Here is a 20215-nt window from a genome sequence, read left to right as displayed (position 1 = left end):
TGCGCATGATTTAACGAAAATTCTTATATATCATGCGGTAGATCCTTATAATGTAGGACTATGTTCAAAATTTCAAAGGATTATGACAAGAAACAAGAAAGTTATTGAGACTTTAGTTTCAGCCAATCAGAGCGAAGCGCACGTGCATGCACGTGAGATCTTGCTATTTTGACCATGCTATCTTGTCTATACTACTAATGTATCCTTACATTATGAGTTTCAAAAAATTTCATCAAAAAATAGAAAAGTTACGGTAATATCCAGTATATTGGTAATTTCACCTATTGCACGTGCGCGCTCTTGCAAGCACGTGCGCGCAAAATGACCTTTGTTTGGCAACTCTACATAACATGCCTACTAACCCTAAAAAGGTTTCACCTAAGTCGGATGTGTAGTTTACAAGATCACTCGTGGACAAAATTTTCCCAGGAATAATAATAATAATAATAATAAGAAACAGAGTAAAAACAATATGTTCCCCAACTTCGTTTGGGGAACATAATTACTTTCACATACTAACTACTAATAAAATAGATTACGTCCCGCTTCGATTGGCTTGGGCGTAATTTTCTACGGGATACATTTTACGTGGCATATAAACGTTTTTGGGGGCATGGTGTTGGTAGGTTCTCTCTTCTGCGCCCGTTGGATTTAATGGACCAACCTGTAAAAAGAAAAACAGGTAAAAAGAAGAATAATCGTTCCAAAAAAACTTTTTAAAAACAATACAAAACAAGTAAAAGAAATGTATCAATTTATTTTAATATTGTATCTCATTAACTATATAAAAGTCAAATTAAATGTATAACAAACAAATGAGCAATTCATGAATCTTCATGCATATATATATTCATTATAAAATGTTCTTTTTAAACTACAATTACTCTATAAAATTATCTTGAAAGGATGCTGAAATAAACATGCAGTTAAAAGGGTGATACACGTACCATGCTCAGTGAAACAATACCAATTGCAAACCCGAATTTAACTGAAAGACATTTATACGCACATCGTCCGACGATTTTTTAAAAAAAAATTCAGTTATTCCATGGAAAATCCATTACTTTAGGTCTAGTTGAGCATAAGATCAAAAGGACAAAAGTTTTTTACATGGTTGCTTTTTGAAATAAAACATTATATAATTTTTAATAATTTTCTTTAAAGTGACTCCAGCAAAATATAATTAAATGCCTTTATACAGAGATTCGATTATAAGATATTTTGTCAGAAAATGGAACTTTGTGATTTTGGTGATAATTGTGACAACATGTTAACGACAAAGTACATTTAGGAAACACGTTTTACGATTAAATACTATTCAGCCACACCAAAGACAGACTATTTTAATGGTATTAGATAATACAACACAACATCTTTTAATGTGATTGGTCAGTGCAGATCACCTGACTAGGATGAAAATATTTCAAATGATAGGAAGTAGTTTTGACTTTTCCCTTTTTGGAGGTTTAGGGACTTTGACATACTCGGTTAACATGGGATAATCTCGAGTATTTTTGGATGAAGCTACACTCATTTCCATAACTGAACGTTGACGGGGAGTTTTGTAAACAGAGGTCCAATCTGCGCTTGATTTGCCATCCTTCATTGTAGCTGTTCTGGATGGCAAGTACTGACTAGAGCCGTAATGGCTCTTAGGGGTACGTGTCCTTGAATTTACCACCTGAGGAAAATGATGCACACATATATCTAATTTCAATAATTATTAATAAATTAAAAAGAAATAAAAGACCGCCATCTGTGCATTTTAATATATAAGAATGTTTGAGACGTGTAGTTTGAATTATTTACAATTGAATTGATTATAACTAGTTTGAAGATTTTTTTGATAAAACAAACTATTCGAAAATTTGAAAACATTATCAGATAAATAAAGAAATAAGTTAACATTTGAATTCAGTCAGAATAACTCCACAAAGATATAAACTATGTTAGTTGAGAGGGTTTCACATTTGTGAATTTTAAGCTATTATATCGTGCCAATATTGCTAGTGATAAAACAGAGTGATTAAATGTGATTTGAAGAAAATTCCATCTTCCGAGAAAATACTTTTCACGAGGCCAGACATCAAATAGTCATTTTAAAATGCAAAGGCATATATAAATCAATGCTCTTAAACGGATGTGTTTTTTCTTGATTTTTTCCGTACAAATACACTTTCTAGCTAAAGAGAAAACTACCATTCTAAAATAATAAATGAAAACTGATGAAATTAGCATTCCAAACAAAATTATAAAGAAAAAACTCACACCCCAACAAAATAAACGATGATCACATAACAAAATCATTAATATTTTTCACAACAGAAAACGGACATGCTTCTCTCTACATTTCCAATTTTAATGGGAACACCACCTACCGCTGAAAGTGTTACATTCTGTAATATTGGGAAATTGGGGCAACCTGCAAGCAATTCAATCTACAAGTATGGAACATTGGTAGTTACAAAATATTCCTGAACTGAGGCTACTCCTACATTTTTTACTTGAAATATTTTGGAAAAAAGAAACCTTTGGTAATTCATAAAAATTAATCATCAATTAATATTTCAGTGCAAAACTACTTAATTTGTACCTATATTTTCAATACCAGTAATAATTGGAAATTCTTAACATTCTATCCACTCAACAAAATTTCAAACTTTTAGAATGTAATTTAAAATTTTATATAAAGATAAACTTTATGCAAACTCGCAGTACATGATCGCCACTTCAGAAATAAAATTAATAAAGCTTATTATGCAAAAATATTTTGGGTTATTTGGTTAAATTTCTATCTAGTAAAAGCATCTTCTCATACTTCAAATGCAGCAAAAACGCATTCCGCAATCAATTCATAGCATTATCTCAAGCAAATCTCGCAATGTTGCAATGCCAAAGTCGACGTGGTCAATCATTCACATGCTTGTCAAAAAGAGTAAACATAGAACCAACTCGATATCAGAGTCCCTTTGCAACTCCAAATCAAGATCACTCATCGATGTGTCGACAGGGGTAAACAACTCTGCAGACACCTCTGTTATGGGTGTCATTGGAGCGACAGTGTAAATCGGGGGCAGACGCCCAAATCTTTGATCCGCCTCTTCTTTCTGAGTTTTTACCTGCATCATCATGGCAATGCATAGTATACCTTTATTACATTTGCTACATACATCCGTTAGCTTTTAATTAGTGGTTAATGAGTTAAAATGAAAACCTTCAGATGTTAAAGTTTGTTGAGGAGGAATAAAAACTGTTATTTATTAAGTTATGTTGCAAATCATCTTTAATTCAAAGGCTGATATTCTCTTGTTAATGCCACTCAATTTTTCCCATCCAAAAAAGTTATTAAAGAAAGAACATCTTTAAAAGGGTGTTTGATAATCAACACATGTGTCACTGCAAACCAAAAAGAAAGGACATTATTATATACGAGAGTAAAAAGACCTACCTGACTCCATTTGTATTCTTCATCAAACTGAGCCAGTTGTTTCTTTAACATTATCCAATCTGAGGCCTGCCTCGTCAAACTACGTGCCAGCAAATTATGCTGCAAGACACAGATTCAATGTTCAATAAGAAATTTTGCATGGCAAGTCATAGAAATGGCATTATAACCGGCTTCACGTGGCCATAAATATTCTACTTACTCTTTAACAATATTAAACTTATTATTTTTGGTCCATTCAATGCTTTAATCTTATTTTACATTAATGAAGTCTATCATACGCCTGTATCTATACCTTGGATGTAACACATAAATATTAAATGTACATCTAGAAATACAGTGTAACCAAACAGATAAAATGTATTCCCCTTTGTTTTCTCTTTTTTTAAATTTAGAAATAAAGAAAAATGTTCGTTTTTTTTAAGATAAAGGTTTTTAAAATATTTATGTAAATAAAATTTTCTTCACAAAAAAATCGTTGAGATATTTATATCTCTAAAAAAAATAACGAAAAATTTATTTAATAACACATCGGTCACAATTTTCCGATATTACTACCATCAAGTGCTTAAAAAGTGACACAATATCATTGATTATATTAAAATGAAATATCTCTGAGTCAATATATGACATACCGGTAATAATGAATAATGATAGATATTAAACTTGTGCAATGTGAACACTCCAAACTTCATTTTGTGTACATAATTCTTATACATAAACCAATTTACAATTTCGTGCCGTTCAAACGTATAAATACATGTACAAAGTCAAAAAGTGCAAAGAAAAAATATTCAACGAATGCTTGTGAAAAGATACAAAAACTTTATTTCTATTAATTCATTTCAAAGCGATAGACAAAATAAAAGCAAATAAATAATGCAATTTAACAGAAAAAATATCAAAGTGAAAAAAGTGGAAATGATGGGCTTTGATATTTGACACTAACAGAGAAATATATAACTCAGCTGCAAGGGAAAAAATCAACATTTGTGCAGGAAACTGACACTGCAATGAGCGACCTACTTGTGACTTCTCACGAGATAGATCCCTAGAAAGGGTTCTATTTCTCATGTTAGAGTTGTCCAGGCGATGCTAAAAAGACAGAAAAAGTTCTACATCAATAGAAACTAATGTACTATGTAAACTAAACACATACTTGTGACCGCTCTTTGGCTAGTTGGCTTTGCATCTTGGCATTTTCTGCATACAATGTTTGAATTCTTTTCTGAAAAAGTAGCAAGTGCTTCTTCAAAATATATAAATATGAAACTTTACGCTTTTCGTGGTATTTGAAAATAATTTGAAACAAAATTCGCAACTGCTAGGACAATGGGTAACAAACTGAATCTGAAAAGTAATTCTGTATAGTTTCACCTACATGCAAGTACACTGCGAATCAATATTCATTTGTTACAATTTCATATCTTAAAATCTATATAATTCATTTCAAAGTAGATATAAACAAAGCAGTATTAAACGTCACTAAATTAAATTTATGTAATGATATCATTTAATTTACAAAATGTATGGCGTGACCTTTAAACTTAGAATAACATTAACAATATGATCAACATATTGGCCTTTAAACTTGAAATTAATTTAACAATATGATATACGTACAATAATTTCGTCCTTGTCTGACATGGCATGTTTGGTTTTCTTTATTAACGTTGCATTGTCTTGTTTGAGTCTCTGAATTTCCCTCTTGAGGTTACTATTCTCTTCCAAAAGAACCTAAAATACAAATATATCACCAACTCTTCAATACATTTCTATATTTCTATTACCCAATTTTTACACAGCATCTCATTATAATCATAGTTGCGCATAGGTTTTTTTCAAAAACTATTCTGCATCGAGAAAGCTGAAAACAATGCAATTGAAAGGAAATTAACAGAGAATAATGAAACTCACCTCATTCTTTCTTATAATATCATTGACCCGTACGTTTCCTCCTAACAATGAGTATGATGATGGGGGTGGCACTCTGGGGGAATCCCCATCGTCTCCTACAGACACTGGTGTCACATGACCACTTCCTCCGCCCATTTTTCTTTTCTCCAGTTCCAATAGCTGCTGGTATTTCTTAGTCAGCTGCTGGGATTTATGAAGCTCACGCTGCATTTCCTTCAACTTCTCATCAGCTAATTATTGTATAAATATTTTAAAATTAATATCATAAATCTGATGTTTTTAAATCAACATATTTGATATAGATTGATGGGGCAAATCATAGATTTAGCATATCTTCTTTAACCACTGTAAAGACAAGAAGCCCTCTTCATCTTTTTGAATTTTTATTTGATTTAATAATTATTTTTGCAATAAATCAATTCCCTTAATTCCCTCTTTATATTAATTAAATAGTTACCAGCTTTGGCTTTCTTCTCAAACATCTTCATGAGACGTAAAGTATTAGTTCTGGACATGGATGATTCATCATGAAGTTTCCTATTTTGTTGGTTTAACATCTTTGACTCATTCATTTTTTCATGAAGCGTTAATTCTGTCTTTAGCTTCTGGTTTTGCATTTCGATATTGCGCATGAGTTGTGCTTTCAATTCATATGTCAACTCTTGTTCATCTGGGCTTAATTGGTGTTTACTTGAAAACAGAAACGTAGCAATTGATAATACTATATAGTATCAAGTGACAACAGTGATGAACTGAATTTATCAAAATAATTAAATTTTAAAATATAACAGGAAATTTTAAATTAAAATAGTTCTAACAAAAAAAGTTTCAGCTTAACAATGATATTCAGCTTATTAATTAGTTGAAATGAAGTTGACATGATAACAAGGTGTTTGATAAGACGCATCATTAAGAATTGGAACTCTCTTTGGAATATACATTGTATGACTATGAAAAACTAAATATAATTCCATAAAAATTTGTGGAATTGCACTTTGGCCAATTGACCTTGCAGAGGAACCTGCTCCTGACTTCCCAGAACCCTGTGGTTCTGACTTTTCCTCTTTCTTTCCTAGTTTCTTTCCGAGGTCATCCTGTACTTCCTTAAGCTGAGCAAGCGCCTGTAATAAAAACATTTCTGCTTAGTAAAATAATTTTTCATTACTTTTTTGTGTTTAGTTAGTTAAAGACGTAGATGTTAACTACAAGCATGTAGAAAAATATCTGCTATGCTGGTACCTGTTGATACAACTGTTCGGTTTCCCTGAGTTGTTCATACAAGGTTTCCATGATAGGCTTGGCATCCTTGTCTTTCTTTCCCTCTAACTTTTTAAGATTTTCTTGAATGTCTACTTGTTTCTTTTTGAATGTGTCCAAGGTCTGTTGAACTTTCTAAAATAAAGTAGAAAAAAACAATAATTACTTTTAAAGAACAAGTGCATTCCTAACATAACGAAAAAATAAAGAAGACGACTATGAAGTATTCTTCAACCTGAACCATAAAACAATCCATGTAGAAACTTTACGACAACACTCATATAGATGGCATATTAGAAGATGATGCCTTTGTGTGTACTGCTAATTTATAGAGCATAAAAATTGGAATTAATAAACAATACTTAGTATGTCCATATTGTTTTCTTCAAGAAATTGTATGCAGAGAAAACCTGTAAGGAATTTTTTCTCTAACTAGATTTTTCCAAACACAAGTGATTTTATTTTTTAAAAAAATGCACAAAGTTAACTCTGAACCTGGTAAAATCTAAACCCTATGCGAGCATTTCAGCACATACACACGTAATATAGAAACCAGAAAAAAGGCAGAAACGGATTTTCTTTAGAAAGGTACAAGGAAACTGCAGGCAAGATATGGTCGTTTTAAAAAGTGAGTATCGTTAGACGTTTGCAATTTATGATCAAACATATAACTTAATTCGTAATGTTTTCACACCTTATTTAGTGACATAAGCTTTCTCCTTTTAATTCGATATTTTCTAGTCTCCTCGCGATCGGGTAGGTACGTATCTAGTCGTAGCTTCCTCTCCCGTTTTATGCTTATCGTGAGACTTTCACTCTCGTAAAGGGAGTCACAAAATCCCCTTATTTTTTCGTACAAAAGTTGAGCCCTTCTTCTTTTAGACCTTTCCTTCTTTTCCAGTTTTCTTTGTTTCTTTGACTTTTTCTTCTTCTTCTTCTTCACCGGTATACTTTTATTGATGTCGTCTTCCTCGTCTAAGTCATCGAAAACATCATCCCTTGAATATAAGTCAGGACTGTAGAAGTCTGTTTTCAAAGATATTCTGTCCTCTTCATATTCAGACGATAAGTTAGCATTTCGTGGGTCGTTTATTTTGTTAATTTTGTAAGGAGTATGGGAAACCCCGTCCTGTTGTCTCGGGGTTATAATGACACTTTGTACTGGTCGGAGCTGAGAGGAACTTCTCATCACCTCATCACCGTTCTCGCTTCTTGTTTCCTCCATTGTCTCATCGCCTCTCTCTTCAGAGGAATCCTCCGATTCCTCCATTATGGTATTTTCCAGCAAAGCAAAGCTTGTCCTCGATTCCCTAAAACTGTCTTTCTTCATAAGAAGACTCATTTCATTGCTAGAGAGTTCAGTATACACGCCGTCCTTAAGTATTCCTTTTTTCTTTTTATTCAAGGTTGCGACAATTCTACCAGGTCGACTCTTTACTTCTTTACGAGTATTTTTAGTTGGTAGGGGACGTGGGCTTCTCTTCTGCTCTGCTTTTACAGACTTGTCTTTTATCTTTGGAATGTCAGTTTTATTTTTCTGATTATCTTTTTCATTGCCCTTAGATACTACCAATGATCTATTTGTGGCTTCACTCGTCTCTTCGTTGATTTTATCTTCGCTTGCTTTCAGTTTGTTTTTCTGCTCAATTTTGTCCTTATTTTCCTGAGTTTTTCCTTCGCTGCTAAAATCTTCTTTCGTACTGTTGTCTTTCTTTTTGTTTATATCTATGTCTTTTGTCAAACTATCTTTGCTTTCTTTTTCTGTTGATTTCCTTTCCCTTTTCGAAATATCTTTAATTTTTGTGACATTTTTGTTATTCTTTTCTTTGTTTTCACTCTTAACTCTATTATCAGTCTTTTCTGTTATTTTCCTTTCCTTCTTTGTATTATCTTTATTTTCACTTACAGCTTGGTTCGTCTTTTTCTTGCTTTCTTTGTTTTCTTTCTTTACCTCCTTATCAGACCTTTCTGTTAATTTCTTCCCTTTATTTGATTTGTCTTTGTTTTCACCAGCGTTTTGTTTCGTCTTTTCCTTTCCTTCTTTCTTTACCTTAACATCATCTTTTTCTTTTGATTTCGCTTGCTTCTTTGACATTTCTTGGCTGTCAGTGGTGGGTTTGCTCGTCTTTCCTATATCTCCTTTCTTTTCTTTATTTTCCGCCTCTTTCTTTGACGTTTGGATAATATTTCCATCTGACACGACAGATTTATCATCAAGGTTACAGCCTTTCTTATTATTGATAGGCAAGCCTATGTCATCTAAAAATTCAAGTTCTTCGCTATAGGAATAGTTCAGAGAGTAATCTCCATCTTTTGAATCATATCGTTGGATACTTGAAATTCGCTCTTCCAGTAAAGAGTCATCCAAAATTGATCCATCTAGCTCATCCATAGCAGTATATTTTTCAATACTTACGTATAATTTTTTTTTAATTCAATTATAGCTTTAAGACCGTTTTATGATCCACTTTTAACAACACTTATAATTAGTAAGGAATCATACTTTTCACCATGTGGAAACGTTATTTCACTTTTGAGTTTCTCCTAAGACCATAATTATCTTCAATATAACGTTACAATTCATTTAGGTACTCTCGGGCTTCCAAAGCTTTTACGAATTTGATTTCTTTAACAAGAAACATTTACTGAAAAACGCAAGTGAGGTTCAAAATGTCCATGGTCACCTAGTGATGCTCTTGGAAACAATGTGGATCTGTGCATTAATCATAACATCTTAACATGCATTGCATATGCGCCAGATACTTGTAGGTGTTCAAACAGATTAAAGAGATTAATAAACTGCAATGCAATCAAATCAAAGTTCATAGTTAGGTTAGTAGTGTAGCCATTTTACCCATTTGGCAAACGTTTATATGGAATAAATTTATGTTGAACACTCCCAATCTACACACTGAATAGTTTAGAACTTTTATTCTTCTAAAAGAAAATTGTTTGTGTACCTGTTTCTATCGGTAAAGGAAAAAACGTTATTTTTCTTTATTCTTTCTATTTTTTTCTGCAAAGTATATCATGTATCAGATATACAACTTAAGTATCAGTAACTCTATTTCAATGACAATGTGTAATCGATAAATCCTAATACATGTATAAACTCTGAGACATATTAATTTCGATTTCTGTTAATTAATATTTATTGTTAAAAAAACTGAGGATCCGTTAATTAATTTTACGATTAAATGAAATTACAATTAAAAGACTCAATTACCATGTAAATATATAAAGGGATCACCACATTTGTTCAGTATACTGTAAATGTATTACATTTGGCGTGTATGATATTTGGCGGAAATTCAGTTTTGAACAAGTTATCGTAGATTTGATTTCAAATAGCGCTGACTGAATTTGCTAGGTATAATTATTTTTACCCTCTGAACTTTATATAGGAAACATTTTAACAGAAGTGTATAATAAAAGTTAATATACAATACATTTAGTGATGTACTTGAATTAGCAGACTCTGATTTCTGCCAAAATCGCTAAATAGAATATACACCGCTAAATGTAATACATTTACAGTAAATACGTTCTCTTAGAACTTTTTTATTTTTCAAGTAAAATCTCATAAACATCAAATGTATACATGCAAATCTATATCTTTTCGCGTAATAATTGTTACATGTTCATAGTAAATAGATACATCAATTTCAACAAAAATCAATCTGTCTCCTTTTGTTAGAACATCTTTAAATTATTATTCATTGGTTTTCATTGACCTTAATATCAAACAATTAAAGGAGAACAAAAATGCTTTTAAATTCATCTCATAACTTTTATTTGATCATTTTATTAATTTTGGAATAATTGATTTAAACCAAAAGGTACATAAACAAACTTGTAATGAATATTTCATTGTTGTGATAAGGGGTATACTCTGAGATCGATATTTTTAATGTCTAACCACACAAAGAAACAAAAAGCCATTATCATGATTTAACAAACGATTCCACCACTAACACAGTAAACCGAAATGAAAAGTTTTTGAAACAAGATTTGTGTGTATGCTAAACCTTAATAGACGTTTAAAAGTTTAACCTTGGTGTTTGTGTGGTTTTTGTAATCCTCTTAAAATGGCAGGTATAACAAAGCAGCAAGCAAATACGGCAGAGAGGATATTAATACTTGTAACAAATGAATGCAGATGCTTGCATGTGAGGAACAAAAGATATGTGTAGTGGATATAAAATTATTTGTCCTATATGTGTTCAAGTTTTCCCTTTCAAACAAATCTATCGATGTGTAAATTCCCTGTGAGTGTCTAATTACATAATACTTTATACATGTATTTATGTATACAGTTGTATCTCTGTGAAAAAGATACCGGTATTTGCAACAAATATTCACTTAATTACACGAATGTTAATTTTTTAATCAGACCTTCGTGCCGTTACCTTGGACTCATATCTTTCGGGGTATCACTTCGTGCACCTGCCCATACATAAGAGTTAATTATAGAGAAAGCATTATAATTCAGATTTAAAGGTCATAACGCAAGGTTTCTTATTAACGTACTGAATGAATGTATAGTTGCACAAAGAAACGCCGTGTGACTATTTTTCGTAGTGTATACATGTAACAGACTGAAATATAATACAGTTTACTTTTAATTTGTACTTTCTGACATGCTCCCCTAATGCCGATATTTCAATTCCAAAACACATTATTAAGAAAATATAATTAAAAAGTTTTTAAAATTATATGAAATAGGATATTTTACACAATCATATAGAGATCTGGTTTCTCAGTTAAAAAAAATCTTTCTAAATGTTAATTCCTTGCAAATCGAGTATTTCAAGACTTTCAAAACTGGTTCTGGAGGATTTTTACAGCGTTAGGAATTCGAATTAGGGGGTGAGGGTCCAACACGTGAATCACAGGATAAACCAACATGACGCTTATCCATCAATCTGATTTTTTTTTTCTCTATGCTAGGGTGTAACCCAGATAAGTTTCGCACCATCTCCTGTTTCTATATATCATGATACAATCAAATCTGTATTCACTTTCAGTAGTTCCATTTACATATATGAATTATGATAAAAATGAATGTAATTTTTTTTTTTACAGAACTAACTAATGAAGTATCAATCAAATGTACGGTGTCGATTTCAGACAAAAATATATATAAAGCAGAAATAAATACATTAAAGTGTGAAATTCAAGCGAGAGAGATAATTAAAATCATACTTAAAAAAGAATGGAAAAACTAATTCAGATGTTCCACAATCACCGAAAGATAAAATATGTTTTAATTGCCATGATTTGTTTCGGATAGTTGTCTGATAATTTTCATTTGTTTTCATCGATCTTTTGGGGATAAAAAAATGGTCATAAGAGAGAAGGGGTGCGGGATGGTGGCGAGTCTTACCTTTTATTTAAGACGTCGTAGAAAATGAGAAAACAAGGCTACAACCTCCCAGCTCATTGTCTCGGTTTCTATACAAAAGTCTTTGCCATTACAAGTCGGTTCATTAACCTTGCAGTAAGATAATCTAACATGCACCTAAACTTTACCGTAGATGCCTGAAATTAACTTTCGCTGTCAAACTGTTTTTCTAATTTCAACAAATTAACGAGCCATGGCCTTAATGTCAGTTACCTTTGATCACTATAATAACTATTGTTGTTGTTGTTTTTTTTTTAATGTTAGATATATATATTTATTTTTTAAGCCTAGACAACAAGAATTTCGTCACAGCAAAACGCAAGTTTAACAGTTTACGCACGCATGACATGATTTTGTTGACTCAATTTCAAATATAAAAAAAATAAGGTAGATTTATACCTTGTAATCACCAGCTTTCTGGAAAATGGGTGTGGAAAAACGACACCCCTCCCCCACCCTCACACTCCTCGCTGTCAGAAAAGTTCCTTAGCACTTTTGTGTTAAATACTATATTATGTTTTCAATATTTTAAGCATTTAATCTGAATGATGGAAAAATACTTGTTAAACAAATCCATAAATATGCACACTTTGTTGCTTCTGGACATTCTTAGAAATACAATATTTAGGAAAAAATGTAGCGGCATTACATTTAATTACAACAAATAAAATAAAAATAATGAATTTATTTTGTTTTGAAAAGGGATGAATAAGTGTACTTACTGTGTGGTGTTTTTTTTTTTAAACCATCCAATCACCCAACGACCCCCCCCTCCCCACCCTCCATGACTGCTCTTATATATAGGCCTTTAAAAGTTGTATAAATTTGTAGGCAAGTATAAATTTATGTATGAGTGTTTATGTGACTAAAATAGAATTAAAAATAGTTTATATGCTAAGAATGCGTTTATATATTTATCATTTTTGATGTTGAATGTTTTGATGAGGCACACTGATATTACTATAATGAAACTGCAAAATATGAGTAAATCAAATTAATATATTTCGGGTTTTCTAAACATGGGAGATTAAGTCATTGTATTCTTAGGCTATATTTTACGCACTGGTGTGTTGACGAATTTTCCCGTTATTTCCTAATCATGACAAGCGTAGCACACTACGGGCGTGAACTGTCGGTAGAGGATGCTCACTCCTCCGTGGCACCTGATCCCACGTGATATTTAACATTGTAGAAGCTAGTCCTTGTTTGCTCTGCTTGTACTGTTTAATATACTTTTGAGTTTGAACACTGTTCGTTATATCTCTATAAATTTAATTCTATGTGCTGCAAATTCGTATTCCCTAGAACTGTATGTGGATCTCTTTCAGCCCTACGGATTAATACACATATATGCATATCCCTTTCCAGGTACACAATTTCAATACGGCATCTAGCACTTTATTATGAGTCAAACCCATCTGTGTATTAAATTATCTCAATTAATACTTGCCTTAATGTTCTCTTTAGTATCCTTTGATGCCATGTTTATTTACATGGGGACTTTATCTCAGGGATGTTTACTTTTTCTTCGATAAGGAAAGCACCTGTCGTGAATGTTGACACTGTCGGGAAGCAACAAGGGAAGTAACTGCTCATCAATTGTTAAATCGTGCTTAAACTGCTTCGAGAAAATTTGGAGAAGAAACAAAGTTCCTTAGCAATGTGATATTAAATTTTGAATGTTTTTTATGTTTTAAGCATTTATTCCGAAGAAGGAAAAATTAATTAAAAAGACGAATAAACTTAAAATGCTTGTTGTTTATATAAACAATCTCTAGTCGTAAAGATGTTTGAAAGCTGCATTTTTCGAGTAATTTAAAAGCTTCTCTTTGACATTGAACAACAACTCAGCAAAACTGAAATCTGTTGAAATCGAAAACTGAGCTGGGCTCAGAGAAAAAAGGAGGATGGTGTACGTTTCTTCGGGAGGTAATTGTTATTTTGCCTATGTTTTGTACATATCCTGATATTGTAGGAACGTTTGTGATCCTGAATTTATCAAAGTTTACAAACATTATTCGTGTGGTTCAGTCTTCATCAAGTTCGTGAATCAATGGATAAGAATACTACGAGTGTATGAATTCTTATTGATCCTTACATTTGACAGTCTTTTTGTGTTTTAAGTTCTTTAATAGATAATATGTTGACGGTGCGACCGTTAGAGCGAGCGCAAACTCTTCTATTGTTTAATTTAGATCGGGCTCGTCAAACCGCACGTGACATTTGGTGCGTCTAGACTCTGACGTCACATGACGTCGTATGTAAGTTACAAATACCAAGAAAAAACTTATCAGTGCTGAAAGTTAATGAAAAAAGTTACATTTACAATTTATCTTCAATATGTATCCATTTAATCAAGGCGAGTAAACTTTTTAATGAACATATTTGCCGTCATTCTCGCGAGAACGCAACTTTGCTAAGTGATGCATTGTGGGTCAAAATTACTGCGGCAAAAAATTCTAAAGAATGAATGTGCAGTAGTCCGAATTTTCTCTTCGCCCAGGCGTTGTCGTTAGAGCTCGCAGTTACGAGCGTCGCTTCGCGACGCTCGCTGCGCTCGCTATTAATGTTTATGATGGTTTAACGGGAAAGGATTAAATCATTAACCAGGAATCGTGCTCTACTAGCAGAGCTATCTGACTCGTGTTGCAGGGATCCAAGGTTCGATTCCCTGTCCAGCCGTATTTTTTTCTTTCATGTTCGATGGTATAGTCACCCAAAGTCTGTCACTTTTTATATCAGTGTATTATATGGGACAATAAACATGATGAACATGATCGACAATAGATTTGATGAGTACACGTAAAGTGTCTATAACAACTCATGGGATCATATATGTATCAAATTGATTTAAAACATACCTGATGTTGGAATGACCATATTGAATAGTTGCATTTGTAAGTTTTACTTTATAGTTTTGATCAGTTGACTTTTGATGAGATGTCACTTTCAACAGTTGTCTTCAAATGACATGTCTAGTACCAAACAAAATAAAATCAATTTATCCATTATCATGATTATATAAAACATAAATTGAAAACCAATAGGAGGTGATTCAGTTGATGAAACAGTTCATACAAATTTCTTACACAATAACTTTCTTTTTTAGGTCAAATGGTTGACTCCCAGTCTCCATGGAGACTATCAATTATTCCAGAGATTTTTTGGGGAATAATCAATTTCATTGTTTTGTTGTAAGTAATTTGCTTTATATACCCTATACTTGTCATTTTCTTTTAAATAATCATGGTAGGAATATGAAAGATTAGAATATTGTACATATGTACTAGAATTTACATGTAACAGGCATTTTAAAATCTGTCAATACCCAGTATACGATTATACCAATTTGTGGATATAAGGATGATATTGGTTTTCCACTGATTATTCCACAGTAATCAAAATCACTTCTATTGAGTACATGTACCTCTTATTTTTGTAAACGAAAGGAATATTACTTGGTTTTTAAAATTAATTTTTTGGAAAACTGGTTAAATGTATTGTCATATTTATAAATCTCTTTCATACCACCAATTTGGTGGTATGAAAGATTTATAAATATATTTTTAATATGCCCAGGATAAAAATTGGTATCTCTAATTAAAATTATATATATTATATTGAACTGTGTTTTCATGTATGTAATATAGTTTTTAAAAAGATTTGAACTGTTTATTAATAATGTGGGACACTGTGGAATATAACCTTTAACTGCAAATACATGTATAAAATTCATAAATTTTATTCATTTTAGTTTTCTTATTTCAGCTTTAGAACTTTAATTTCTGTAAGTATATTTTAAATAAGTTCTTTTATCAATTTTCTGTGAAAAAAGACCTCATCGTAGTGAAAAAAAGAACAGATTAAAATTAATGTGAATTATGCTCTTCTTTTAGCCATCAATGACAAAGCATGGGAATTCTTACACATCAGACTACAGATCAGGGGGACAAGGGTAAGTACTATAGAAAGTTTTTACTTGTGTTTAATTTATATTGAAAATACATCAAATATAACTTAATTAACCAAAACAAACTGTGTAGATCATCAGCTTAAAATGGCAGGTACCACATTTTTGCATACCATATAAGAGGGTTATTTGGTATTTATTAGCAGAAATAAGTTAATATTAAGCTAATTCCTATTGTTTTCTTTGTTATTACAGACCCCCTCCACCCCCAAGGAGAAGAATGGGAGGATTTAGAGGAGGAGGGGGAGGTAGGATTAAAATTACTTATCTACCACATTTAATTCAAATGTAAAAAATTAAACATGCATGCAGTAACAGTAAAATGAATTCATCAATCAATAATTAATTTAACTGATTTTTATATGAGTAAAGGACTTTACAGTAATTGCTTATACAGCTGCCCACAAAATTTATCTCTAATGGATAAATCTCACATCATATTCCACTAAGTGATTGGGATATATATACATGTACATGTATATGCAGTCTTGAAACAATTAAAATTTTTCATTAACTTAACATCATAAAAAAAATATCTAAAAAAAGATATAAAGTCAATATATCAATGAGGGAAAAAAAAGCAGTATATTGCTTAGATAATTTGATTGGAAAATATCGTGGGCAGGTCTGCTGAAACTCAATATTTTGATATAATGCTACAGTTTTCTAATGAGGGAATGTTTTGATATATATCAGATATAAATTGTTGTTTGACAGGTGCCCCCAGTCCCCCACCAATGGGAGGAGGATGAGGAAGGTAGACATCCAGAGGTCATGTGACACAAAATCACATCCTGATTGGCTCTCTGGATTTCATAACTGCAAAGGCTTTAGTTTGTCATGAAAAACACAACAAACATTCTTAATGTTAAAGAAATGTTAAAGGGCATATACATGTATGCTAGATTTTAAATAGAGTGATGATATAAATATGTATGATTGTCCAGCTTAGTCTGCTGGCCATAGTTAAATTGTCATAATAACTACGAGTCTTAGGTACACATTAAAAAAGTCTCTTTATCTTGATTATTAAAAAATAAAAAAAGATTGTCAAATATTGACATAACAACAGAATCTTTATATTCGTGTTAAGGGTTTATTTAGCCATATCGATACTTGTACATATATATCTGTATATGAATATTAATTTGTGATTGAAGCAGATATACATGTATTTTTTATATGTATAAAAGTGTCATTACAAACTAAAGCCAGCTCTGACTTTCAGGTTCAAAAGACAATGTTATTGTCTGCACATGACAAGTAATCCATAAACTCAGAATAAGAGTTGGATAACTTTGATTAAAATCTGACCTAAAAGTCAGAGAAAAAAATGTCTCAATTTATTTGTACATAGTTGATTAATAATTCATAATGCATTAAATGCCAAAATCATAAGGAATATATTTATGTAAATTATTCATATGACATGAGTATCTCTCATGTTGTACTTGGTGGTATATTGTTATGTTACATTTTATGTAATACAATTTTCATGCAGTTCATTTTATCAATTTTGATATGAATATGTGTTGACATATTTTTTCACTTGTTTGTTTAATTCTGTTCATTTTGTACACATTTTTATTTAAAGCTTTATTTTGTTTATAATTTCATTTTAACTTGAATCCAGCTGTTAATGCAAAAATAGTGATTGAAAAAGGAGGGTGTTAATACATTTATTTCATGTGCAATTGCATGTACATACATGTATATGAAGTAAGGTTATATTATATGTATTTTGCACATGTTTATAAAATTGTTTTAATTTATTGGGTTTGTCATGTTTCTACATCGACACAATAAATAATGTGAATCTTTGCTGAACATTAATTTTTGATTGACTATTTACAAACGTACATAAACAATATATTTTCAAGATGCATATAGTTATTTTTCTATGTTTTATTGGAGAATGGAAAATGTACACTATTGCTGATTACGTTACCTGTTGATGGCACAGTAAGTGAATGATAATGGAAGTGGATATTTATGCACTTTTAGATGCCCTTTTTGCCAGAGATTATAAAGAATTCAAATGTTTGTTGATGTTAAGTATTGGTTACTAGGTGCAAATTTAAATTTTTTGTTGAAAAAAAAAAATTCCCTATTTATTGAAAGAAAAGTTTTGAAAAACTTTCAAATTCGCATTCTTAACATTATATAGTGTTTTACTGGTTTATTTATTTTTTGGTTGTAGTATTTGTGCAGATTTCATAATCTGTTTAACCGGGTAGTAAATGTATATTAATTGCATATAGAAAAATCATATTATTGTAATTCATATTAATTTTGTTAAGAAAACCATGTCGATATGATAAAATAATTTTGCATGAACTTGTGAAGCATAAAATTTAATTTTTCTGTTAGAAATGATAAGGAAAAGAAAAGACAAACACAATCTATGCAACTACTCTGAACAAAAGTTACTTACCACAGTGAGTGTAATCACACTGTAAAAAGTAACGTATAAAAATTCCCAGTACTACTATGCATGCAACAGAACATTACATAAGGTGCTAAATTTCCCTTGAGTTTTTACTTTTACTAAGTATTTGTTTCATGTGTTGTTTTTACACCTGTTACTTTTAAGCAAATAATTAATCTGTGTCCCGGACTTTTATCAGTTTAACTTTTTGATAAACTTGATCACCAACATATGAAGACTTCCTGGTAGATTCTAGAACGTAGAGAGAAATCAAGTTCAGACGCCAGTATAGCAACGAGTATGAACGAAATAATTATCGTGTAAATGTACATTTACTACATATACATATATAGTAAATAAATAGAGCAATACTATTTAATCATTCAAGATACTAAGTACACTTCATATACCTACATGTAAATACATGTAACATATGTATTTTCATAAATGTGAGAACAGAAAGTTATATAAAGTTACAACATAAAACAAATAATATGTACGAGGGTTGTCCCGTAAAATCGTGGACAAGTTGTCTAGTGTGAAAAATAAACATCACTGCATTCTGAAATTTTCACTATTATTTAGTACATATTTTATTAATATACACAGCAAAGGATGAGGTGACTTGCGGCCCCTCGTATACAGACAAAATATTAAATGTCTAAATTTTACTCAAATTTTTGTATGTAACTAATCACTGATATGTGTACCTTTATAGAATATTATTTTTAACAAAAATAGAAACGTGATTTGGAAGATATAGATCTTTTATTGAGGTAGGGGTATCATGTTTACATTCAATTCCCATTGCATTTTAAGCCCGCCCCTCTCTTTGAAGCCCTTAAAATATACGAGCGCAGATAGGTACAATTTTCTCCTTTGGCTGGTCACTGTATTTTATTGAAATCTACCTATATTTGAAAGGAGAAAATTGTACCTAACTGCGCTCACATGCTATTTTTTAAAAAAATTGTAAAATCTAGTTAGCCTTTCCCATTATAAACAGGTCGACGGAACTAGATTTTCTGACGTAAGAATGAATTCATATGCTAATCGAGGCACAGGCGATACTTTCTAACTGACCAATCAGCTAAATGAAATTCGTTACGAGCGAGTACCACAAAAATACTATGGAAACATGCTTGGAATTTTACTGCTTTCCGATATTTTTTATGCATTTGAGTCACAGATTAGACACGGATCTACATATGTACCATTTCTGAGACCACAGTAAAATTTACACACAGTTACAAACAATGGATAAAATATACATGAGATGCATTAGTTTAAAGTTTTGTAGCGTGTTTGGTGAGCAATTCGCTAGGTCTACACGTATTCCCGAGTATCGGTGAATACAAGTTTCATGTGCATTTCTTATCCTAAACACCGTAAATGCTGAAAATCCATGCGTAGTATTAAGTATAAACAGCATTGGCTGACCATTATAAAAGTTTGAAATGTAGAAAAGGATAACAGGTAAATTGATCTAGACCACGTGTCTGCGATAAAATGTAAACGTACTTAAACCAGCGTGTTTTGTTGTTCTGTCATCGGATTGGACAATGACTAAGTGCGAGATAATAACAATAGCCATATAAGGTCTTCTCGGTCACGCATCTCCCTCTATTGTACTAAGACCCGCCCATTCTCTTGCCATAACAGAAAATATTCGCACAAACTTGGTCGAATTTAGCTGTGATAGGGTCTAAAAAATCAAAGATTATGCAATATTCCTTATAATTAAAATGTGTCTGAACTACTGAAACTATTCAAAAGGCGTCGTATTTATTCATT

At 31.6% G+C, this 20215-nt stretch overlaps 2 protein-coding genes across 5 annotated transcripts; one reads left to right on the top strand and one right to left on the bottom strand.

Moving 5' to 3' along the window:
- Window positions 1-507: 507 nt before the first annotated feature.
- On the bottom strand, window positions 508-13601 carry LOC134262135 (uncharacterized). 4 transcript variants are annotated; one of them, XM_062744523.1, is made up of 10 exons: window positions 13470-13601; window positions 6602-6750; window positions 6371-6483; window positions 5820-6052; window positions 5363-5592; window positions 5069-5182; window positions 4605-4673; window positions 3449-3547; window positions 2953-3119; window positions 509-664 (listed from the first exon to the last, which is right to left on the bottom strand). In XM_062744523.1, exons 1-10 carry the CDS (start codon window positions 13504-13506, stop codon window positions 652-654), a joined length of 1224 nt encoding a protein of 407 aa, XP_062600507.1. In that variant the 5' UTR covers window positions 13507-13601; the 3' UTR covers window positions 509-651. The 4 variants fall into 4 exon arrangements, with proteins under 4 accessions (XP_062600509.1, XP_062600507.1, XP_062600508.1 ...); XM_062744524.1 differs by lacking the exon at window positions 4605-4673 and adding an exon at window positions 4472-4540; XM_062744527.1 differs by lacking the exon at window positions 2953-3119 and adding an exon at window positions 2379-2422 and having other exon boundaries at window positions 587-664.
- A 207-nt stretch (window positions 13602-13808) lies between these two features.
- LOC134262133 (selenoprotein K-like) lies at window positions 13809-17814 on the top strand. The gene is made up of 6 exons (XM_062744522.1): window positions 13809-13952; window positions 15133-15217; window positions 15792-15810; window positions 15920-15978; window positions 16189-16241; window positions 16711-17814. The coding sequence occupies exons 1-6, from the start codon at window positions 13931-13933 to the stop codon at window positions 16743-16745; spliced, it is 273 nt and encodes a 90-aa protein (XP_062600506.1). The 5' UTR covers window positions 13809-13930; the 3' UTR covers window positions 16746-17814.
- The last annotated feature ends 2401 nt before the right edge of the window (window positions 17815-20215 follow it).

Source organism: Saccostrea cucullata, unplaced genomic scaffold, assembly GCF_032062105.1.
Source record: "Saccostrea cucullata isolate Sc308-1 unplaced genomic scaffold, CSIRO_AGI_Scuc_v1 ctg685, whole genome shotgun sequence".
NCBI classification, from domain to species: domain Eukaryota; kingdom Metazoa; phylum Mollusca; class Bivalvia; order Ostreida; family Ostreidae; genus Saccostrea; species Saccostrea cuccullata.
Note: the sequence above shows the minus strand (reverse complement) of the source record. Positions and strands in the feature narration are given on the sequence as shown.

Bases quoted from the DNA above. Each gene is read 5' to 3' on its own strand.
- LOC134262135 (XM_062744523.1), bottom strand. From the start codon at position 13,506: ATGGCATCAAAGGATACTAAAGAGAACATTAAGGCAA. The intron at 5,593-5,819 runs GTAACTATTTAA...TACAATAATTAG, and splicing joins TGAGAAGAAAGCCAAAGCTG to CTGATGAGAAGTTGAAGGAA. The intron at 5,183-5,362 runs GTGAGTTTCATT...TTTGTATTTTAG, and splicing joins ATATTATAAGAAAGAATGAG to GTTCTTTTGGAAGAGAATAG.
- LOC134262133 (XM_062744522.1), top strand. From the start codon at position 13,931: ATGGTGTACGTTTCTTCGGGAG. The intron at 13,953-15,132 runs GTAATTGTTATT...TTTCTTTTTTAG, and splicing joins GGTGTACGTTTCTTCGGGAG to GTCAAATGGTTGACTCCCAG. The intron at 16,242-16,710 runs GTAGGATTAAAA...GTTGTTTGACAG, and splicing joins ATTTAGAGGAGGAGGGGGAG to GTGCCCCCAGTCCCCCACCA.